The 23,836-nt window shown below is 41.1% G+C and overlaps 2 protein-coding genes across 2 annotated transcripts; both read left to right on the top strand.

The window, feature by feature from the left end:
- Positions 1-4,414, top strand: LOC137287017 (ganglioside GM2 activator-like). The gene is made up of 4 exons (XM_067819104.1): positions 1-247; positions 2,378-2,576; positions 3,863-4,040; positions 4,228-4,414. The coding sequence occupies exons 1-4, from the start codon at positions 157-159 to the stop codon at positions 4,318-4,320; spliced, it is 561 nt and encodes a 186-aa protein (XP_067675205.1). The 5' UTR covers positions 1-156; the 3' UTR covers positions 4,321-4,414.
- A 4,658-nt stretch (positions 4,415-9,072) lies between these two features.
- LOC137286326 (ganglioside GM2 activator-like) lies at positions 9,073-16,153 on the top strand. The gene is made up of 4 exons (XM_067818116.1): positions 9,073-9,232; positions 12,775-12,973; positions 15,552-15,732; positions 16,003-16,153. The coding sequence occupies exons 1-4, from the start codon at positions 9,142-9,144 to the stop codon at positions 16,093-16,095; spliced, it is 564 nt and encodes a 187-aa protein (XP_067674217.1). The 5' UTR covers positions 9,073-9,141; the 3' UTR covers positions 16,096-16,153.
- Positions 16,154-23,836: the final 7,683 nt, after the last annotated feature.

Genomic DNA, 23,836 nt, shown 5'->3' with positions numbered 1-23,836 from the left:
ATATGATGTTAGTGATTTATCCAGAACGTGACAGGTCGGGCAACCCGGTTCGACGAGTCCCTGTTCCGTTCCTATAGTCACGTGGCCTACCCTTGCTATCGGAGGTTATATAGAGGTTGCCAGACAGTATCGGACTCGGTCAGCCTAAGGTTCACCATGCTGTTGTTGGTTGTAGCTCTCATCGTTCCTGCCCTAGGGGCACGCCCAGGTTTCCACTCCACAGGCACACTGGAGTGGAGGGACTGTGGTATGTATCGGTTGATATTGTAGGGTGGAAATGTTTCCAAGATTACCCCAGAGGGTTGGCCAAAATCGTAAACGCCGAATATTGCCTACCTTCTGACTTCCGCCAAGCATCAACGGGACTCACTGTGATGGGGTTTATATGAAAGGGGTTAATAAGGACGTTCACACTAACATCTTTGGGCTGGAGAGCAGCTAGTGATAAAGATTTTATCATCGGCAACCATGATTATGTTTACACGCATGCATGATATTACTGTTCACAGACTACCAATAGTCATAAGAGTCGTATAATAGTATTTGATTTGGTAAATAGATTGAAATTATGGTTAGTTTTGCAGCAGAAAGGATTGGCAACCAAGATGTTAGGTTGCATCAAATCCATCTGCAGATGTGTCATGATAACAGCTAAAGTCAAAACTTCCTTTTCATAGTTGTTTGATTGTAACATTGGAGTTCGTCAAGGTTGAGTCCTTTCTTGTCTTCCATTTTTCATAAACGATTTAGCTGATAGCATAGACGAGTTGTTACCCGGGCACACGGTTACATCCAGAAATTAACTCGTTGTTCTCCTTCTATTTGCTGCATCTGATATTCTATTCTCTGACACCATCGGTAGTATTAATGTTCTTGGACAGCATTGCATGGAATATATGATAGCTATATGGCGATTTAGATAAATCCAAACTTCTGCTTAGAAATGACACCATCCTCAGTAAGCCCGAAAAATGATATTTAGGATGTAAATCAATTGATTGTGTTTCTTCATATAGATATGTGGGAATAGTATTTTCACAAACATTAATGTCATGTCCTAAATATTATGAGAGTTCTACTATTAAATCCAGATCTATTGTTTGGCATTTTGAAAGGTTCAACGAAAAGTGAACTTATGAAATGAGACAGTCTGGATTGTAGTCCCAATTCATATACTGAAACAGTTCATGTCTAAACCTGTAAATATTAACTCTGGTTTACATATTATGTACTCCCAAACACATTGTAAGTGGCGAGTTGGGGAGATAGTGTACTGTATATCTTTGCGTACAGACGCGGTATTATGTATTGGTAGAGCGTGTTAAATATGCCTTCCACACGTTTTCCCAGGAAATGTTATAATGTATCACTGTTAGCTGCTTCAAATGGTAAAATGTACTGGACGTCAAATGAAAAATACGTATTGTATACAGTGGGTTTTGAATACACATAGGAAAATCAGTTTATTCCCAACACATTTTTTATTTCTGAATTCAAATCTAGAGCCCCAAACATATATTTACATGAATTCTATTCCTCGCTGTGACATGGCTCAAAAACGTATTTCAGCTCTCTATGTAAATATAGCTTGGACCATATCGTCACTGCATAAGTATTAAGAAGTTTCGTACTGCCTTAGCAAAGTTCAGGCTTAATAGAGAAACTGGTAGATATATACATATACCAAAAGGAATGTGCGAAATGTGTTCCTGTAACTATAGTAGAAAATAAACACCATTTCTATTGATATCTGTTGCTTCTGATAATCTACGTAACGTTTTTATCCCTGTTGATGTTTTCAAACATCCAGCCTCGTGTAATTTTCACCGACTGACGGGTAATGCCACTCCTCTGGTTTTGAGAAATCTTGTCTTGTTTATTTCTTATGCTAACACTCGTGGTCTCTGCAGCTTGAAGGGTGTATGCCGTCATATCATGGACCGATGGCCTACATTCACATGAATAAAGAAATGAGTTCAAATTGGTATGTGAGAATCAGTTGAAATCATTCTTATGAAAGAGAACGATTGTATCACTGGACATGCGAGCATATGCCCAAAACATTGAAGGACTATGTGGATTTAATCACATTAAGATGCTGTCAAACATACCTGGAGAAGGGGATTTGTCAGAGTCTACTGAAGTCTCAATCTGTTTACCATAAAATACGCCCCTGTACATTATCTGATTTGTTAGGGACTCCTTCATATTTAAGGTGACTTGTCTGAGTCCACTGAATCTGTCACGGTAAAACACGCCTCTGTATGTCATATGGGCTTGTCGGAGTCTGATCATCAGCATGATACCCACATATGTATATGCACTTATTTGTGAAGCTGGCATTTTTTCATGAACCGAGCGTTACTTTTCCTTCCAGGTGTTGGCGATAGCTGGATATCCGTGAAGCAGTTCAACATCAACCCCAGCCCCATTGTAGTTCCCGGAGACATGACGGTATCCCTGGAAGGAGCAATCACACACAAGCTGGAGGACCAGGTCTCTCTGGATGTCGTCTTTGAGAAGTCGCTTCTCGGAAGGTTCACCAGGGTCCCTTGCAAGAATGATGTTGGCACATGGTAAGCGCTGAGTGAGCTTGTGGTTGGCATATGGTAAGTGATGAGTGAGCTTGTGGTTGGCACATGGTAAGCGCTGAGTGAGCTTGTAGCTGGCACATGGTAAGTGATGTGTAAACTTACATGTCGCTTGGTCTTGACATTCTCACGCTGATTCGGAAGCAAATTAGACCCGTGAAGGTCCCAGGGTAGAATAGGCCTTCAGCAACCCATGCTTGCCATAAACGGTGACTGTGCTTGTCGTAAGAGGCGACTAACGGGATCGGGTGGTCAGGTTCGCTGACTTGGTTGACACATGTCATCGGTTACCAATTGCACAGATCGATGCTCATGTTGTTGATCACTGGATTGTCTGGTCCAGACTCGATTATTTACAGACCGCCACCATATAGCTGGAATATTGCTGAGTGTGGCGTCAGACAATCCAGTAATCAACAGCGTGAGCATCGATCCTCGCAATCGGGAACCTGTGACATGTGTCTACTAAGTCAGCGAGCTTGACCACCCGATCCCCTTGGTCGCATCTTACGACAAGCATGGGTTGCTGAAGGCCAATGTTCTAACCCGGACGTTCATGGGTGCGTATTGGGCAGACTCCCGAGAGGAGCTGATATGTGTTTTAATTGATCTGAGCGAACACCACCAGCAGCGTCTGCTTCTAACGATTCAAGTTCTCACTAGAGATAGATTGTGAATGTTGAGCATTGTCAGAATTGTCACGCCCAAATGGGAATCCTGAATGTTCCAATCCCTCTCACGGGAGATTCGGCCTGTATCGTGGTGTAATCACATCGGAATGCTCCATTGATCTGGCAACATAAGCACTTCCTGCCCTTTCATGACTCGCCATGGTTGCACAATTCCGGTCGGCGTACAGGAATCGACACCAAACTGCCATATCTCTCTTACGGAAGATGAGGCCAGTTACTGAACACAGCTAGGATTAGTTAGGGAAACGCCCACGACGGGACTAGAACTAGTCGGTAAGACTAGCTGTTTGGTCAACATTTGGAATGATAAAACCCGGATGTGTTCACAATCATCTGGTGTCTTCAGTGAAGACACAGAACAAACTACTAACACCGCATTAAATCCTCGGTAACAGGACAAATAGTTTACATATCAGGTTCACATATCAACGAATGACCAAACGCCATGTTGGTATCATCAATGAAGAAACATATACAATTTACACTCTGAAAAGTGCGGATACGTAATCCCATTACTGAAAACAAATGGTTGTACGTTTCACATTTCAACAGCTTGAGATATTCTGATTGTCCCCACAGTCACTATACCGACCCCTGCAAATTCCTGAAAGTCTTTGAAGATAAGGGCACCTGCCCTCCCCAGCTAACGGCTAACGGCCTGCCCTGTACCTGCCCATTCAGCCCCGACAAGCTACACATGCCCCCGTCCAAGTTTACCGTCACCAGCATCAGTGACGCATGGAAGTTCTTGGCCAGCGTAAGTAAAGATTGTTCACCAAATTATGTGATCTATTTCCAAAATACATTTCGGATAGAAATATGCTTATAAACGTCCTGCGCCTAACATATATATGATATAGTTTGTGATTTATCTGACATCACATGGAAAGTCGTAGTGTAGACACATCACTATTCATCGTTATATATTTACCGTTTCTTTCCAGGGCGAGTACCACGTGAAGATCACAATGAACGACAAGCACACTAAACAAATCAGAGGCTGCATGGAGACGTACCTGACAATCGGTGTCAAATAAAGTACTTATCTAGTTGAAGATGTAAAGAAATAAATCAACAAAGTACACTTTTTTGTCCATATGGAAAAAGTCTCACTTTCTGATGATAACCTCCATTAACTGTTTGTCTTTACTTTTGCTTCACTAATAATTTCAGTCGAGATCCCAGTTTGGGTACGTTTTTATTTGAAGTTGAAAAAATAAGTTAACAGTCCGCAAAGAATTCTTCATGAAACCAACAACGAAAAATTATACAAATAACTCTTACATTCTAAGTGCGGTATATTTACCATTGCATACAAAACACTGGTAAGAAATTACACTAGCAGTATCAGATATAGCCTCAGGTCAGATCACGAAGACGGAAGTCCAATAATTTCCGCTTTGGCCAGTATATTGCCAATGGACAATAGATACACCCGATCACAACACTGATGCCATACATCCTGGTCACGTGTATCCCATGAAATCCTAAATAATCCAAATCATAATTTCAAATCGGTTCTATTACAGTATCACTAGTAGTCAAATCTCGCAACTTCGTTAACGTGGTACTGTTTTGAATTAGAATTCAGTTTATTTAGGAGACCAGATAACGTCATTACTCTGTATTGTCTGCGGCGCAATCTAAAGACAAACACGTGTTTTTGTGAAATGTCAATACACCAAAATCACGGTTCCGTGTAGAATGTAAGTAGTGGGATATCCATGTGGAAGAATCAGCCTCTGCTATCTGGAGACGTGGATTCCAGTAGGGATTATATTTTAGAAACGTTGTGAAACAATGCTGAAATGTGTTGAATTCTGCTAAAATGTGATGAATCACGTTTCTTGCAAATGTACGAGTCGTATGAATACAAATACCAATAAACAATACCAATAACATACGCACATCTAAACCTGTGACGTCAGCAGTAGTATAGGTAATGGGGGTTCTGGACCGTTGAGCAAAATCGCCTGCAAATTTGCAGGGAAAACCAAGGTGCACCCATATCTAGTACTAGTTATACGAAAGTGGTCAAATGCAACATATGTCATATTTGGGATTTCACTTTCTTAGTAAAGTACAAATGCTAGTACTTTTTTCGGTTGAGTCCCATCCGGGATTCGAACCCGCACCCTCAGAGTCAGGCACCTAATCGCCAGCACACAAAGTCAGCCGCCTAGCCCGCTCAGCCACCGCTGAAATTTAACAGAAAAGTTATAACAAAGGCACCCACAATTGCATTTATCTTAAATCGTGTGGTAATGCAGGTATAGACCATAGCCCTTGAACAAAGGCTCACGCTTCGGTGGCTGATGCTAATTACCTGGATCTAGATCTTCGAAGCGCTAATGGCTTCGTAAGTGCCATTCATTAACATTAACTTACGGCTATCTTAGCGCTTCGAAAATCTAGGCCGTGGCCTGCATCTGTCACCTAGCCATAGTGCAATGTTGTTTTAACAAGACCTTTTTGGTCAGACTGGCGAAGTGAGAGTGAAACCTTGCCAACAGGCAGCAGGGGATTACCTGGGATTTGAGGGCACGCATGATTGAGGATTCTGAAGTTACCTCATCTAAATCTGGCTATATTTGAAAAGAATATATTTAATATGACCGGCTCAAGTTCTGCCTCCCTCATGCAATGATAAGAGCACTGATAAAGTCAACAAGATCGATCCATAAACATAGTTTACACCAATATTTAACAGCCCTCGTCATATAAGGTAACTGCAGAGGCATCCTGTCACACTCACCTCTAGCAGTTACATTACAAGCATTCTTATTTATGTTTAATATCCTTTTGCACATCGTAATCTGAACCCTTTCAATAGTTTTACATGAGGGAGTACTCCATATTACTGCTCTATACCACAATACTGCTTTCACAATGTTATCAAATACTTTAAAAAAATCATTACATGATAAAGAAACAAACTTAACAAAGTATTCACAGGGTGTCTTGTCTCGAACTTGCATTCCAAGATAGGTGTAGGCCTGATCTCCCACAAGATGCTCAATAAGTCTTACCCCTTCTAACTTGACCGATCCATCATTAGTTACCTTGCCACTTTTCAATTGAAGAGTATTACATGTGTCAAGTCCAAACGTAGTGCTAATATCCTTAGAAAAGGACTCGACAAGGAGAACTTGCCCTTTCAATTTGGTGTCTCCTTTGGCAAGGAGCTCGATGTCATCCACGTAAAGGAGATGAGTAAGAGGTGTTAGGGATCTGTGCTGAGAAGATAAAAAATGAAATAAAACACACCCAACACCAAGTTAAGTCGACCAGCAACTCATTAAAGACTTGAGTAAATTAAGTAGTGACCCATGGAGGTCAATACACTGAGGAGACTTCAGAATAGATTCATGAGTATACATTTGCCTGTTTTTCAGCACTGTTTAGGCCTAGTCATTTGTGGGTAGCGAGAGCGCCTCGAACACGCGTGCGCTTAGGCTTCAAGCGCAACCGAAAGCCCGGAAGAACTTATTTATTGATAATAATCTCGTTAGCTGTGTGTTTGAACATTTCTGGTCTGTGTAGTTCTGATCTTGTATGCATCTGCCTTGAAGTTGGACCATGCAATCAGTCTCATATTTCCATACGTTTCTCTCAAAACTCTGCTGTGTCTGATTCTGTTGCCTGTGATGGTATTTGTCAAACAGAAGATTACTTCCATAGAGCGAGGTTAGAATATCCAAGTGAGCATATATTTCTTGAAGGTGATCTGAAAGCAAGAATAAAGGACATGATTATATTCCAGATGACACTATTGCATATGTTTATGATACAATAATGAATCGTCTAAATACTATAATATGAAACTTGCACAACTATATCGTATATTTGGGATACACACTCTGAAAGGTCGGCTGTATGAAGATACGTTTGTCGCCCGCAGTGGGGCCAGTTTTGATGGTTACGAGATGGCATCCTCAGAATTATTTCCGTACATTAATAACGTTGACAGATATTCACGGTTTATCAAACCATTTCCCATACTGATCTGCTGCCATATCTGCTCACGCTAGCTATAGGCCTATAGTGACCGCAGTCCTAATGACACGTGCCTGATATGGCGAATGGATCTTGGACCAAATACATGTGAGTGAGTGAGCGAGTTTAGTTGTACGCTGCACTCAGCAATATTCCAGCTATATGGCGGAGGTCTGTAAATAATTGAGTCTGGACCAGACAATCCAGTGATCAACAACATGAGCATCGATCTGCGCAAATGGTAACCAATGACATGTGTTAACCAAGTCAGCGAGCCTGACCACCCGATCCCGTTAGTCGCCTCTTACGACAAGCATAGTCGCCTTTTGCAAGCATGGGTTTGCCGAAGGCCTATTCTACCCAAGGACCTTCACGGGTCCCATATACATGTATGTATAGTCAAATGACACAGAAAAATAAATTTATTTCACACTTTGAGCACCTGTCATTAGTTTTTCCTATACTCGTCTATCTTTACTACTTTCAAAAATAAGTAATGCAGTCTTATGGAGCTGAAAAGAGGTCAAGGTATCCCAGTTTCTTCTACTGTTAGCAACCCCTGCTCTCTTATGTTTGCTGATGCCGCGTCAACAATACCTGACACCTGTGCACACTTGTATAAAAGATTAATGTGTGATTGGTACATTTTGTGAGCAAACTGGCATGGATTAAAGAAAACCAAGAAATGGCGGAGCCTTGCGTTTCATAGTGATGATGTCATTGATACTGAATCATTTGACAAGTACCTTGCAATTATGTTCACTCCTGAATTAGCCTGGAGTAAAGCTACATCATGTCTTGCATCACAAACTGACAAAGAAAATTCTCTGTAAAACAATTGTCAGCATTTTTTTGTACAAATCTATTAAATATTTTTTATTGTATCATATCACATATCTTATGTTTTGGGTCTGAAATATGGACACATCCTACTGAATCTGTCCATATTAAAACCAGTGCTGTGAAATTCTGGTGCAGACACAAAGTTATTTTATGTTATTATCTTTAGAAAAAGTAAGAAGAAATTCATGGCTAGCTAAAATAGAAAATATATACTTTCCATTCGGTTTTGGACTTCTTTACACAAGCCAGGAAATTGGTGATCTCAAAGTATTTACTGAATCATTTAAAGAGACATTACATCACGATGTATTCATTTTTCGATAGCAGCTGTAAGTGTGTTCACTGTAAACAGTTCAAAGTTGAAAATTTTACTGAATGTAGAGAGCTAAATCCCTCGGTAAATCCCTCACTTGATAAGTCTCTCAATATTTAAATATTATATATTCGCGATTCCGGCATTGTACTTTTAAACGGGCAGTTGAAACTGATAGTTACATTTATGTCCCATTACATACCTGTTTTGTAATTGAAACGATATCTTCGTTGTTGAAAAATGACATGTGTTCTATATCTGTGATGCACATTCGCAAATCAGAAATAGGTAAATGTCCTAATAGTGTATTGCAGAGCATAAATGTCAATATCATCAAGAATGTATGTCTATTTTCATACTATGATGACAAGAAACACAAATCTAAATTAGAATGTGCCCTAGTTGTCCATCGATTTATAAGTGTGAATTTTGAGCCAAAGGCTTTTACTGAAATGAACTTCTGTTCTGTTCTGTTCTGTCCAGAATTCGTTAAGCAAGGGTATCTCGTGTGTCGACTCATCGTTCTGAAGTGCACACTGTCCAGGATATCTAATCTTCAATGTGTCGTGTCCCAGAGTCGAGAATTACAGCGTGGCGCAAACTCCTGCAAAAAATGCTTTTAAAAATATACATCACGTGTGCACTCGTTTGCAGATTATAAAGAGTTTGTCAAACACCATCGGGCTCTACTCAGTCTCGGTCCGCCATGTTGTTGTTGCTCGTGACTCTCGTTGTTCCTGCCCTAGGGGCTCGTCCAGGATTCACTTCTACCGGAAATCTGGAGTGGAGAGACTGCGGTATGTCAAATGATTGAATAATATTGAAGCGTCGCCATTTCACAGTTGAGTGACGAGAACACACTACAGCTGTCGTACAATTTGCCAAAGTTCGCCATGAAGACTATTTCAGGACAATGTTGTTAAATTCTATATCCTGCAATCAATCTTTCTCTGCTGTGCTGAAAATGTCATAGGCCTAGAGTGCAGTTTTACACACAGTAGCAAAGACTGCAACGGAAATACATCTTTCGTAATATTGTCACATCGGTAATACAGTGTATCTAATATTCATTGCAAGGTATATACATTGTAAGATACTTTTTGACTGTTTGGTTTTGAAGGTATAGAATTTGCCTATACGGGGATTCATATAGAAATAATTCTTTTTATGTATCCTTTTCTGATATGTGCATTTTGATCTTTCGGCTTCTGTTCAGCATGCCACGAGGCACAATAACTCATACAGAATGATTTCAAAGCGTCTTAAAACAACAACACTCACCCACATACTGTAAGGTAGGTCCGAAACAGAACTGCAGATGTTGTTTAACCCTTTCACGTGCATGCATGCTCTAGCTTGACATATGTACCTCGATTTGTTTGAGTGTGTGGGGATATCAAAAGACATTAATTATCACTAAGAGTTATTCAGGGTTGAAACTTAATTTTGCTTTCCAGTCCTTTTGACTTCTCTACATAATCACAATCCCGAGGTACACATTTCCCCTACCATGTCCTGACTTTGCGCAGACCAACTCAATAGAAGCCCCTTAATATCATAGAAAACCGACCCTCCACCTACTGAATGACCTTATTCCTGTCGTCCAAAGAACGTTCAGGAAGTGGGTTCTTCATCTCTGGATCATACAAATACAATCATCATTCATCCATGGCTACAAGACATCTGAAGGAATCCTCATCATCCTGCTCCAGAAGTCTGTCTCTGAAGAGGAGTCAGTAAGCGAGGAATGCAGCATGCTGTCACTTATACAGTTGGTTTTGAATGATGTTCCATGGACCGCCATAAGTCATATCCTTCTCATGCATGGCCTCTGTATTGTTACCAGCGCCTCCACTTTGTTCACGGTGGCCATGTCATAAGTGAGGGACGTACACTTCATGGCTCATGTGTGATGGACATGTGACCGGTGTGGAAATTCATTTTCCATCTCACAACCGCATCATAGGATGGACTATCATCACTCTTAACAGATTTCATTTCATTGTGAGTTTGTCGTTCAGTGCAGCCCTTAAAGTGCAAGAACACTGCGCGCCAGTCGCCTCCATACTTAGGTGTACAGGTGTGTAGGATCAACTAGCACAAGACTGGATGTAGCTAGTTCTTTGTCCATTAAGTAGAGAAGGATTACTGATGTTACTGTCGGAATTTCATCCTGGTTGCTCAATAGTTTATTGTTGATAACTGGAACTGTCTGACACCCCCTCGTATCTGTATAACGTCAGGCTTGGCTAGATAAGATATGTTTATTGTTGTTACGTCTTTAATTTGATTGTTGTAGGAAATATAGAGGATACTAAACGACCTTCCATATAATACCATATTTATTAAACGAGTGAATGATTTGGTATCAAACGTCTCTTTCGCTCGTTTGATACCAAATCATTCACTCGTTTAATAAATATGGTATTACACGGAAGGGAGTTTAGTATTCTTTTTATTACTCACCCACATTAGTCAAGTGAAATCGCCGAAAAAACGATCCTAACAGTGTGCAGACATTTGCGGCGAGACAATCTAGGTCACACGTATGAATATGCAACCGGTGAAATCGTGGGATTTCCATCTGCATATAGTTCGAAAATAAAAACACAATATAAGGTGTCAGTTGAACAAACTAACAATTTATACTTTGAAATATTTCAATCGAAAACTCAACATTTAAAATCACAATGTATTTGAAATGATAGACATAGTCTCATTAGGTAATCAATAACAGGGACTCCCTGGAACGTGGCGGACTGTTGAACTTTACGTCTGCGTCATGCGCCCGAAGGCTTGGATTGGAAGAAGTGTCAGTTTATTTGTTTTGTCCACCGTAGAAATTCAGGTTGATCACTGAATCATTCACAGGACCTGCAAAGATTGACCTCAGCTATTGTGAACTTGAATCTGTGACATTTATTGTTTGTACTCTGTTTTGAGATGCTGACGGTTTTCTTGCGCGCAAACTGCCATGTGGGAGTTACTAGCATCATCGCTTGACTTGCTCAGTATTTTGCTGATAGTTTTGTGTTGATCTTCGGAGATGTGAGAATAGTTATTGATGGTTTGCACTTTTTTATGCCCACTGATCTGCATGATCTGCGTTGGAGGCACATTTCTGTTAGAGAGTGTTTGAACAACATACTTTCTCAGACGTTTGCTTAGCACCGGATGCCAATCGCTTCATAATAGAAGAGAGTTTATTTACGCCTACTGGTTGTCGTTTAAACCAGGGTTTGTCACCAACTGGTGCGGATTTCGAATTGGTCGCCAAATAGAATGGTGCATCAGGTGCACTGAACTCAAGAGGTCTGAGTCCAGCATACGTTTTGTAGACTATCACCGGACATCGGTCATCGCCTGTAGCCCAGGCTTTCGGTGTAACAGTACGGACATCACGGGTGTTGACCCCGGTGCGTGTTTTTGTCTGACACTCTGTGAATTCATGATATTCAACACCATTTACATCGGTTTTTAAACAGACGTTCACTCAATATATGTTTCTGTGAGGTGTTACACGGCAGAGGCCAAAGTGTGTTGTGTTGTGCCACCATAACGTATTCAAAAGAAATCATCCTCAAAGATCCTACTGATCATATCATCATGACAGATATTTTGGCTAGGTGTAGCGCTTACAGTTTCAGAAAGTTTTTGTAATCTGTAACGTGCAACCTGCTTAGTGGACCCATCTTCTAGGGTCACGTCGTACACGTGAAAAGTTCCCAAAGGTTGTACAATGTTAATTACTCTTCCTCTCATACAACCGTCAATTCTCACACAGTCATTAACGTTACTTGTATCCATTTTGATTGTCTCGTGAATGTGTCGTCCGCAATGTATTGTATTATTATTATTTTTATCGTAGTTAGTAGTTGTGTTAATAAAATATAAAGCTACTGGTTTGTTGGTTTATTGCTTCAAAAGTACATAATCATAAAAAAATATGTCTTATAGCAATGTGTTATTTATGGTCTCGAACTGACGGGACTGAAAACGTTGACAGAAGCCATTTTGATTTGTCATGTGGTACATCACGTGACCGAAAGTTGTTCCATTAGAACTGGTTCACGTGTGGCGGTATTACACTAGTTAGATATTACCGTATAAATATTACACTGCGATATCTTCCACGGGCGAGTAATAAAAATCGAAATATCAGGACTTATCTGAGTCGACCTCGATCAACAAGCCTTGTCTGAGTCTGTTACAACCAACAAGACTTCTTTGAGTCTTTCTCAAATAGCAGGACTTGGCTGAGTCTATTCCGACCAACAGGACATGGACTAGTTTGTCATAAAGAACGGAGATTAATATTTGATTTGCTCTCCCCTGTCAGGTGTGGGTAACTCCTGGATGTCGGTGTCCAAGTTTGACATCAGTCCCAACCCCGTATTGGTGCCAGGAAATATGACTGTGACCATGGAAGGAGCAATCAGTCACGATCTCGCTGACCAGGTCACTATGGACGTTCTCATGGAGAAGAAACTGCTTGGGAGGTTCACCAAGGTGCCCTGTACCGGCGTGGTTGGCACATGGTAAGTAATGACGAGGACTCATGCCAGTTTGCTGAAAGGTGAAGTAAACGGATTTCAGGCCGTTTAAGGCCGTCGATAATAAAATGGCGTAAACAAGATAACAAAGACACACTGAGGATGTAAAAATGGTGACGGCGCGGAAACAGAGACACTGAACAAAGTTAATTTTTGTATACAATCCAAAGAAACGCGAAACAATACATTCTGCTGGAGTAGGCCTTGTTAGAAAAACAACATATTATCGACGTTCCAGAATAAATTAAGTAAATCTTTTCCACATACAATTAAAGTAAAAACATTTTTCCACAGTACGCCTGCACTCTGCAAACAAGTAAGGATACCTGGGGACGATTCTGATAATGAAAAAAGATGATAGAGATATTAGTTTCTAATCATAATTGTATGATAATGCCGAACGAAGAGGGAACATATCCAAAGTTAGTAGATCTTGAAGACGTTGCAACCGCTTGTGATCTTGAAGGATGTGGAGGAAATTGCGAACTTTTTGTATAGTACTCATCCTGTCGAGAAGGTATACTGCAGGGAGACCCAGTCTGTTTACACAGATGCTACCATATTTAGCATAGACATATGAAACTGATTTGCTGCGATGCCCAAGACGTGGTTATGAGATGAAATGCCCAGTTCGACAACTGGCCATGGCGAGAAGTTGGACTCAAACATTGAGTCTCATTAGATAAAACGTCAATCCCCTGTCAATTTCTACGGGCTGTGTTGTGCTGATAGACTCTCCTATTCCGTGGGTGGAATTTCTTTGTAGGACATACTGGACATGGGCTGTGTTTCCTGTTGATACATACTTGACATGGATCGAGGTTCCTGGTAGTACATACTTGACATGGGCGGAGATTCCTGGTAGTACATACTTGACATGGGCGGAGATTCCTGGTAGTACATACTTGACATGGGCGGAGGTTCCTGGTAGTACATACTTGACATGGGCGGAGATTCCTTGTAGGACATATTCGACATGGGCGGGGTTTGCTAGTAGGACATACATGATATGGAGTCAGTTTCCTTGATATGGATATCAAGTATATCCTATGGGCAGAGTTTCCCTGTAAGGACATACTTGATATAGGCAGAGATTCCTCCTGTAAGGACATACTTGATATAGGCAGAGATTCCTCCTGTAAGGACATACTTGATATAGGCAGAGATTCCTCCTGTAAGGACATACTTGATATAGGCAGAGATTCCTCCTGTAAGGACATACTTGATATAGGCAGAGATTCCTCCTGTAAGGACATACTTGATATAGGCAGAGATTCCTCCTGTAAGGACATACTTGATATAGGCAGAGATTCCTCCTGTAAGGACATACTTGATATGGGCAGAGATTCCTCCTGTAAGGACATACTTGATATGGGCAGAGTTTCCTGTAAGGACATACTTGATATAGGCAGAGATTCCTCCTGTAAGGACATACTTGATATAGGCAGGGATTCCTCCTGTAAGAACATACTTGATATAGGCAGAGATTCCTCCTGTAAGGACATACTTGATATAGGCAGAGATTCCTCCTGTAAGGACATACGTGATATGGGCAGAGATTCGTCCTGTAAGGACATACTTGATATGGGCAGAGATTCCTCCTGTAAGGACATACTTGATATGGGCAGAGATTCCTCCTGTAAGGACATACTTGATATGGGCAGAGATTCCTCCTGTAAGGACATACTTGATATGGGCAGAGATTCCTCCTGTAAGGACATACTTGATATGGGCAGAGATTCCTCCTGTAAGGACATACTTGATATGGGCAGAGATTCCTCCTGTAAGGACATACTTGATATGGGCAGAGATTCCTCCTGTAAGGACATACTTGATATAGGCAGAGATTCCTCCTGTAAGGACATACTTGATATAGGCAGAGATTCCTCCTGTAAGGACATACTTGATATAGGCAGAGATTCCTCCTGTAAGGACATACTTGATATGAGCAGAGATTCCTGTTACGGCATACTTGATATGGGCAGAGTTTCCCTGTAAGGACATACTTGATATGAGCAGTGTTCCCTGTAAGGACATACTTGATATGAGCAGGTTTCCCTGTAAGGACATACTTGATACAGGCAGAGATTCCTGTAAGGACATACTTGAATTGGGCAGAGTTTCCTGTTACGGCATACTTGATATGAGCAGGTTTCCCTGTAAGGACATACTTGATATGAGCAGTGTTCCCTGTAAGGACATACTTGATATGAGCAGGTTTCCCTGTAAGGACATACTTGATATTGGCAGAGTTTCCTGTAAGGGCATACTTGATATGAACAGAGTTTCCCTGTAAGGACATACTTGACATGGGCAGAGTTTCCTGTAAGGACATACTTGATATGGGCAGAGTTTCCCTGTAGGGACATACTTGATATGAGCAGAGTTTCCTGTAAGGACATACTTGACGTAGACGGATTGAAACATGGGCTGTTACCTAACATGACCTGCGCCGAACTGTAATGGCTGACTCATGATGAACTGCATGATTAAACTCGAGTAGAACTTGTACACAACAAGGTGTACGTCAGCAACAACCTGAGGCATAATGATTTTCCCACAGCCACTACACCGATCCATGTCACTTTCTGAACACCTTCAAGCAGAGCGGAACATGCCCTCCTCAACTGACGGCTAATGGCCTCCCTTGCACCTGTCCGTTCAACCCAGACAAGCTTAATCTGCCGGCCTCCAAGTTCACCGTCACTGGCATCGCAGGGGACTGGAAAGCGGTGTTAGAGGATGTAAGTAAAGACTGGTATCCCGTCATGTGGTTGACTTTCCTCAATATTTCTCAAACATGCGATATTAAGGATACGTGTACAAGCGATGAAACACATCTGTTCTATCAGATGTACAAGCAACATAGTTTAACAATATATTTATCGATATTTTTCGCTGCTTTGAGGGGAATACGTAGAATATAGTTTGAAAACACCTTTGTGACTTATCTGAAGTAACAGATGTTCAAAGTATGGATATTTTGTAAGCCATTATATCACCTATGTTTCCAGAGCGAATTCCACGTGAAGATCACCGTTAACGACAAGAAAGATGGTCAACTTCGTGGTTGTATGGAGACGTACATAAATATCGATGTCAAATGAGTCCATTCGGATGCCCGCTTTAGATGACGAAAATAAAGATGTGAATAACGAAAAATGAGTTTCTGTCAGTTTGACAGTTGCAGGGGTACGAGAACGGTCGCCCAACGTATAAAACGGCAGTCATAGCATCCCGAAATGGCACAAATATCGTTTGGTCAACAACGCTTTTCGCCACCAAAAGTCTAATCTTGGAAATATGATTTCTTTGATAACTTGAGTTTTTTTTCCATTTCAAACGATCAGTTTTCCATGACAGAGCGTTCATTTTGGTTTTAGAGAATATTGTTTCAGTTTTGAAAGTTTATTTTTCTATTTTGGTGATTTTTGGTCTGGTGTATATGAATTCAATTTGGATGATTTGTGCAACGTTTGTATGGTAGACCAGGATCAAGGCACGGGGAAAATGCAGCAGGCATTTGTGAATATCCCGGAAGGCCTTTTTGCAGATGATGATGCTGACTATAGGTGCTGAGGGTATCTAGATAAGCCTAGACTAGCAGCTAATCATGAGGTCGTCAAGGTAAACAACATGGCCGTCCAGCCTAACAACGCCGTTCCTACTCAGTCCATCGTTGCTCCTGCCTAACAACCAGTCATCAGTTGTTATTTCTATGTAGCTGTGATGGACAGCGATGACTTTATGGAAGGTGTCTGCTGAGTAAATATCGAGTTCATCAACGTCCATACCGATGCGACTGGACAACCGTTTCTCAATCTCCACATGATGATAATAAAGGGTTCGAATCCTTAATAAGGGGGCAAGACCGCGTCGTGAGGGACAATTTCTCATTCCTCTCTGACGAATCCACTCGACGGTCCATCTTTCAAGTAGTCCAAGTTCGGTTCACTGTCTTTGATGTCAGCTCAGTCGACGTGGTACGTTGTCACTGACCATATCAGATCGGAGGCACATTTTCTGCTGTCTCCCTCGTATTCACCCGGCTGGTACCACTTACGGCATGCCTACGACCCATTCCGTATTTCTGATTGGAGCATGGATTAAATCCTCCGCGTACTCGTGGCTACGTGCGATTGAATCTCTCGACGATTTGTTGGCTTTGGTGTGCTCCGATCATGGCACCTCTCACTTGGACTTGGTGCTTGGGCAGCAGCTGCGACACAGGGCCCATGAACAGATGAACGGGATTGTTAAGTTAAGATTGATAAGTTAACACCGTCTTCCTCATCCACGGGGTAGCTGGAAAACCTGTGTGGATTACTTTTGGGTAGAAATAGGGCAGGAACTGTTTTCAACGTTACCCTCATGCAGTTATCACCAATATTATTGGGGTCAACCATAGCCTGTTTGTTCCTGAAATGATCGGTCACCGGGAAGTACAGTTTGCCTTTGCGTGACATGTAGTTCGCAATATCCACACAGATTGTGCCACACTACCCATCCAGAGCCCATGAAGGTATATTTTTCTAATGATTTGTGTATTTTTTGTTGCAATGCATCACTGGTAGCAGTGACAGAGTTGGAATGAGTGATGACTTCTTGTTTGGCCCTGAAACAACGATCGATGCACTCGGTACTACCATCTGTCTGTCTGCTGTTTGTTGAGCGACAGTTTGATGGTGAGCTGATCATTTGATACTTTTCAAATCGTTCAACTCCTCGACGATCTTGCTAGTGATCCGGGTTTGACGTCGTTGACATCGATATTATATTGGACGGTCATCCTCTAGCTTCTTAGTTACTTCCCAATGGAAGATTTGAGCTCTTTTACAGTGGGGGGCTTGTCATATTTCATGCCCAGCAAGATAAAGAAGTCAGTTTTCCTCATGTGAGAATAACAAATCACACCACACTCTTTTTTCAGCGCTTTTAGTTCGGACAGAAGCCAGTTTGTTATAATAAATATCCACGTGCAAAGCCAAATGTCCAATTGAGGCGGATATCGCTGAAACAGTTCAACGTTAATCATTTAGGAGTGAGTGAGTTAATGTTTAACGTCACATCGGCAATATTGCAGCCATATCGTGACGAGAACCAATAATAATATACCTAATAGAGAATGGTAAAAAACCTGTCAACGAAGGACAGTAAGACAACTAGACTATCACAGACAGACATGTAAAACTAGTAATTAATCTAAAAAAGTTAACTCTAGAGGACGACACAATATAAAAACAGGCTATAGACCACCAACAACTGAAGGAAGATCACCATACCAGGGTCCATGGGGACTTACAGTACCTTTGCTACCTGCATGGACCCTAGCTGGATTTACACCATCCTTTCAGCCGTTGGCGATTGTGCGAAAGTTTAGCCAAATTTTTAAAAGAACAAATATACTTCGTTTAAAATCGGGTAAGCAAAAATTAAACTGAGAAAAGTTTTGGGACTTACGTACCCTCTCAGGAGGACAATAATTTTACGATACTTTAACCCCCTTCGAGGATACAGCCACTAACAATACCAGTTGCTAATTTATACTACCGATAATTAAAATACATCTATCTACAACACAGTAATCAAAATTCAATCATGAAATCAATTTCTTTTAAAAAGCCAATAATTAAATGGACACTAACAGTGGTAAAAAGATCCTTAACGGTTTTGACATTGAAGTATTTACCCCTTGTGATGGAGAATTCAACACAGTCAAGCAAGATGTGCTTGACTGTGACTCTCTCATCACAAGGGATACAAAACGGAGGATCCTCACCTGTCAACAGGTATGCATGTGTATATCTCGTATGGCCAATACGACATCGTCGCATGATTACCTCCTCAAATCTGGACTGACAACCCAAGTAGGTATAACCAATGTAGGGTTTTATTTCATGTAGTTTATTTATACCCACTTGGGTGTCCCACTTCTTTTGCATCAGATCACGGATAAAAGATCTGATGCTAGCTTTATAATCTGAATATGGAATAAGAAGTGGTGTCACAGATTTGTTGAGTGCTGCCTTGGCAGCAAGATCAGCCATTGTGTTACCACAAATGCCTGCATGACCGGGTAACCAACAAAAGACGATATCGCATTGGCCAGTAGCAAGATCATTATACAATTCAATAATTTCTATTAAAAGTGGATGTTTACATGATAAGTTTTTAATAGCCTGAAGACAAGAAAGAGAGTCTGAGAAGATTATGTATTGTTTCCGTTTGGGATGTCTTTGAATGTATTTAAGAGCTGTTAATATGGCGTTAGCTTCCGCTGTGAAAATAGAACTGTTATCCGGTAATCTAGAAGATATTGTTCTGGATCCGATGACAGTGGCACAAGCTACTGCGCCACCATCCTTGGACCCATCTGTAAATAAGGATTTAAAATTGTCATATTTCTGTTTTACTTGATTATATTCTTGTTTATATTGTAATTCATTAGTTTCGGATTTTTTTAATGATGTTAATGTTAGGTCAACTTGTGGCCTAACCAACTGCCAAGGAGGAGAAGAAAGAAGACGGGAAGGAGATATACTTTCCAGCTCGATGCCGGCAGAAGAAATAAATGGTTTAATTCTGTGCCCCAGAGGAGGGACAAGAGAAGATTTCTTATTGTACAAATCCTCATAAAGAGGACCAAAAACGCAGTTATATGCAGGGTTAGACTGACTAGAATAGAGTTTTGTGACATATTGTAACGATAATTTTATGCGGCGCTGGTTTAATGATGGTTCATCAGCCTCTACATAAAGACTGGCAACAGGAGACGTACGGAAAGATCCAAGACACAGTCTCAGACCTTGATGGTGAATTGAGTCAAGTATTTTCAGGTTGCTTTTGCAGGCTCCACCATATACGATGGAGCCATAATCAAGTTTGGAACGGATTAGTGCCCTGTATAATTGAAGGAGAGTTTTCTGATCCCCTCCCCACTTAGTATTCGCAACAACTTTCAACAAGTCTAGGGCCTTCAGGCATTTATTTTTCAAATACTTTATGTGAGGTAAAAAGGTCAAGTGGTGATCAAAAATTACTCCTAGGAATTTAGCTTCCTTTACAACCTTTAAAGGTGTGCCATCTAAAACTAAGTCTGGGTCTCTGTGAGGTTTGTATTTCCTACAGAAGTGGATACAGTTTGTTTTTAACTTTGAAAATTTAAATCCATTTTCTAACGACCATTTATGAATTCTATTTAGACATAATTGTAACTGCCTTTCAATAGAATTCATATTTTTACCACGACATGAAATGTTAAAATCATCCACAAAAAGAGATCCATCAATAGAATCATTTAAAACCTTAGAGAGACTATCAATTTTAATGCTGAACAATGTGACAGATAAAATACTGCCTTGCGGGACACCCTGATCCTGATAATAATGATCAGACAGGGTAGATCCCACTCGGACTTGAAATTGCCTGTCAGTTAAAAACTCGGATATGAACTTAGGCAAATGGCCTCGTAATCCAAAATCATGCAAATCTTTTAAAATGCCATATTTCCATGTAGTGTCGTATGCCTTTTCAAGGTCAAAAAAGATGGACACTGCATGTTGATTATTGATAAGTGCATTTTTCACAAATGACTCTAATCGAACTAAATGGTCAACGGTACTGCGATTTTTCCGAAATCCACATTGAATGTTAGATATTAAATTATTAGATTCCAAGTACCATGTTAGTCTGTTATTGACCATGCGTTCCATGGTTTTGCAAACGCAGCTTGTTAAGGATATAGGTCTGTAATTGGAAGGGTTAGTATGATCCCGACCCGGTTTTGGTATGGGAACAACAATTGCTTCACGCCATGATGGTGGAAAGTGTCCAGATGTCCAGATTTCATCAAATATGAATAGAAGAGTTTCCAAACATGGCTGGGGTAAGTGTTTCAGGAGCTGATAATGGATGTTATCAGAACCTGTAGCAGTATCATGAGCTTGCCCCAGGGCAGCATGGAGCTCATGAACAGAAAATAATTCGTTGTAATCTTCTCCATTATCCGAATTGAAATTAATAGGTTTCTTTTCCTGTTGTCTTTGATATTTTTGAAATTGGGGTACATAATTTGAAGAGGAAGAATGTTTAGCCAAAGTTTCACCAAGTTTGTTAGCAATGTCTGATTTATCAGTCAATATTTTGTCATCGTCTTTAAGATGGTGAATGCTAGATTTAGAACCCTTACCTTTGATTTTCTGGATCATGTTCCATACCTTATTCATTGGCGTACGTGAATTGATTCTAGATACATAATTTTGCCAAGACTGGCGTTTATGTTGTTTAAAGGTACGTCGCGCTTTAGCATTTAAGATTTTAAATTTGTTGAAATTATGGACCATAGGATGGCGACGAAAATAATTCTGCGCCCTTTTCCTTGCCTTCCTAGCTTGTTTGCAGTCGTTGTTGAACCATGGTTTACGGATGTGGGGAACCACAGAGGACTTCGGAATACACTCATCGGCTATAGTGGTTAGTGCGTCGGAAAAGCACTTGATAGGATCAGGAACACCATTAACAAGTTCAGGTAGAAGTTTTTCTCTACATAGCGTTTCGTATAAAGACCAGTTTGCTTTTGTAAAATTCCATCGTGATGATGGAGGAACATCAGTAGGGTTTACAGGTTGTAGAATGGTAGGGAAATGATCACTACCACAGAGGTCATCATGAACTGACCATTCAAATTCATTAAGCAGAGTGGGGTCTGTAAGTGACAAATCAAGTGCAGAGTATGTGCCAGTACCAGGATGTAAATATGTTTTAGAAGTATCATTCAAAATACACAAATCATTGGCGGACAAAAAGTCTTCCAAAATCTTTCCCCTACTGCTGGTATGCGTACTTCCCCAAAGGGGATTATGTGCGTTGAGATCGCCCATTATAATACAAGGCTTTGGGAGCTGGTCATAGAGTGTTTGAAGTTCATTTTGCTGAAGAGAATAAGATGGAGGAATGTAAAGAGAGCATAATGTGATAACAATGTGCATGGTGATACGAACAGCCACAGCTTGAAGAGGTGTTTTGAGAGAAACAGGACTGTGAATTATGCCTTGTTTGACCAATATTGAACTACCCCCGGTGGCCTTAGCCTTCGTAGGTGAAAGGAAATGATACGAATCATATTGTCTGATTTTCAACTGATCTGCACTTTTTAAATATGTTTCCTGTAAACAAAATGCCGATGGTTTCAGATCTTGTGATAACAATTGCAAATCATTGAAATTGTTCCAAAGTCCTCTGCAGTTCCACTGGATTACTGGTTGATAACCGTTCATGGTGGTTTAACTGGTGAACGAGATGATCGCTTACTCCCATGAGTAGAGACTGGAGGGCTGACCTCCATGTCCAAAGGTTCAAATCGGTTTTGAACCGAAGCAGGGCCTGAGGGAGAAGAATGCACTTCCAAGTTTTGTATGGCCCTAGCCTTTCTTCTCATTTGTTTCTTTTCTGTCTTCGACAATTGTAAGGGAGTTTCTCTTGTAACATTGTCTGATTCTGAGTGTTGTGTCAGTTGGACATCTGTTTGTGTTTCGGTTACTGATGTGTCTGCTTCAGAAGAAACTTGTTCCAGAATGATCTGATCATCATTCACCCAACTGATCGACGTTTGGCATTGAGTAGAAACTCTGGAAGGTTTGACAACAGGTAGAGGAGGAGAGGAAACTACAGCTGAGTAAGTAATAGACGAAGTCTGAGATGAAACAGAAACTAACCGTTTTGCTTCGTGATAAGAAACATTGTTTGTATGTTTAATTTTCAGTATTTTGGATTCTCGTTCAAAGACAGGGCAAGATTTAGATGAGGCTGCATGCTCCCCGCCACAGTTGACACAACTGTATGATTCATTTGTGCATTCAGAACTTTCATGAGTGCCACCGCAACGGTAGCAAACAGAACTCTTTGCCTGACAAGACTTCGCACCATGCCCAAACCTTTGACATTTGTAACATAATCATTTAGGAGGTCTCGTTCTTGGGAAAGAACGCTAGAATGATTTTTTGTCTGCTATATTCAGAGTTCTGCTAACAACCGATTTCTCTGAGATTTTACTGTCCGTGTATATGTGATCGTCAATCGTGTTGAACTTGGCTTCGGCTAGAACATGATTCCTAACAACCATGATAAGCTGGCTGCTATTTACATCCCCAGGACGGCGGGTGCAGCCGTGATTATAGATGATAAACCGATGCCGGCAACAGCCATCCCAATGTTGACCGTCACACACATGATGTAGACACCATCGACAGCACTGACAGCTTGGTGGTACTTTTCATCTCGCCATTCGAGCATCAATTTGTCCTCGTCGTTGCGGATCATGTGCTGCTGACAGCTACCCTGGTATCAATGACATCGCCTGGGTTGTTGTTGCTGCCGAATCTGCCGCGGGTGGAGGAAACTTCGACGCGCTTGTAAATATTGTGTTTTAGTGCCACGGCATACAGTTTGCCTTTGATTCCGGGCTCGTCAGATCCTCGTCTGTTCTCGAGGTCGGACATCGCTAGGTTGGTGCATTTTCTCGTATGGCTGTCCTTGAACCAGTAGCTTGAGTCCTTGTTTTAGGTGCAGCGTCGCGCTGACGTATCCTGTATTCATGGGGCTATGTTCTATAACTAAAACAGATATTTTGAGCTCCACGATCATGCCCTGCGTTAACTTCTTGTACTGTAGGAACGGGAATATTCCATTCGACCATCATTGAACAGTTTTCAACGCCACAGCTCTCAGCAGCATGGAAGAAAGTTTGCCTTGAAAGTTGTCCGTTGTGCTCAGTTGATCGAGATGAATGCACATGATAGGGGTCAATGTCCGGTAATTACGAGCCTGTGGCAGTGTCTCAGGGTGGTATGT

The sequence above is a fragment of the Haliotis asinina genome, chromosome 6 (genome assembly GCF_037392515.1).
Source record: "Haliotis asinina isolate JCU_RB_2024 chromosome 6, JCU_Hal_asi_v2, whole genome shotgun sequence".
NCBI classification, from domain to species: Eukaryota; Metazoa; Mollusca; class Gastropoda; order Lepetellida; family Haliotidae; genus Haliotis; species Haliotis asinina.
Note: the sequence above shows the minus strand (reverse complement) of the source record. Positions and strands in the feature narration are given on the sequence as shown.

Excerpts from the sequence above, each read along its gene's own strand:
- LOC137287017 (XM_067819104.1), top strand. The coding sequence starts at position 157 with ATGCTGTTGTTGGTTGTAGCTCTCATCGTTCCTGCCCTAGGGGCACGC. Across the intron at positions 248-2,377 it reads ACTGGAGTGGAGGGACTGTG|GTGTTGGCGATAGCTGGATA; the intron begins GTATGTATCGGT and ends TTTTCCTTCCAG. Across the intron at positions 4,041-4,227 it reads CATGGAAGTTCTTGGCCAGC|GGCGAGTACCACGTGAAGAT; the intron begins GTAAGTAAAGAT and ends GTTTCTTTCCAG.
- LOC137286326 (XM_067818116.1), top strand. The coding sequence starts at position 9,142 with ATGTTGTTGTTGCTCGTGACTCTCGTTGTTCCTGCCCTAGGGGCTCGT. Across the intron at positions 9,233-12,774 it reads TCTGGAGTGGAGAGACTGCG|GTGTGGGTAACTCCTGGATG; the intron begins GTATGTCAAATG and ends CTCCCCTGTCAG. Across the intron at positions 15,733-16,002 it reads GGAAAGCGGTGTTAGAGGAT|AGCGAATTCCACGTGAAGAT; the intron begins GTAAGTAAAGAC and ends CTATGTTTCCAG.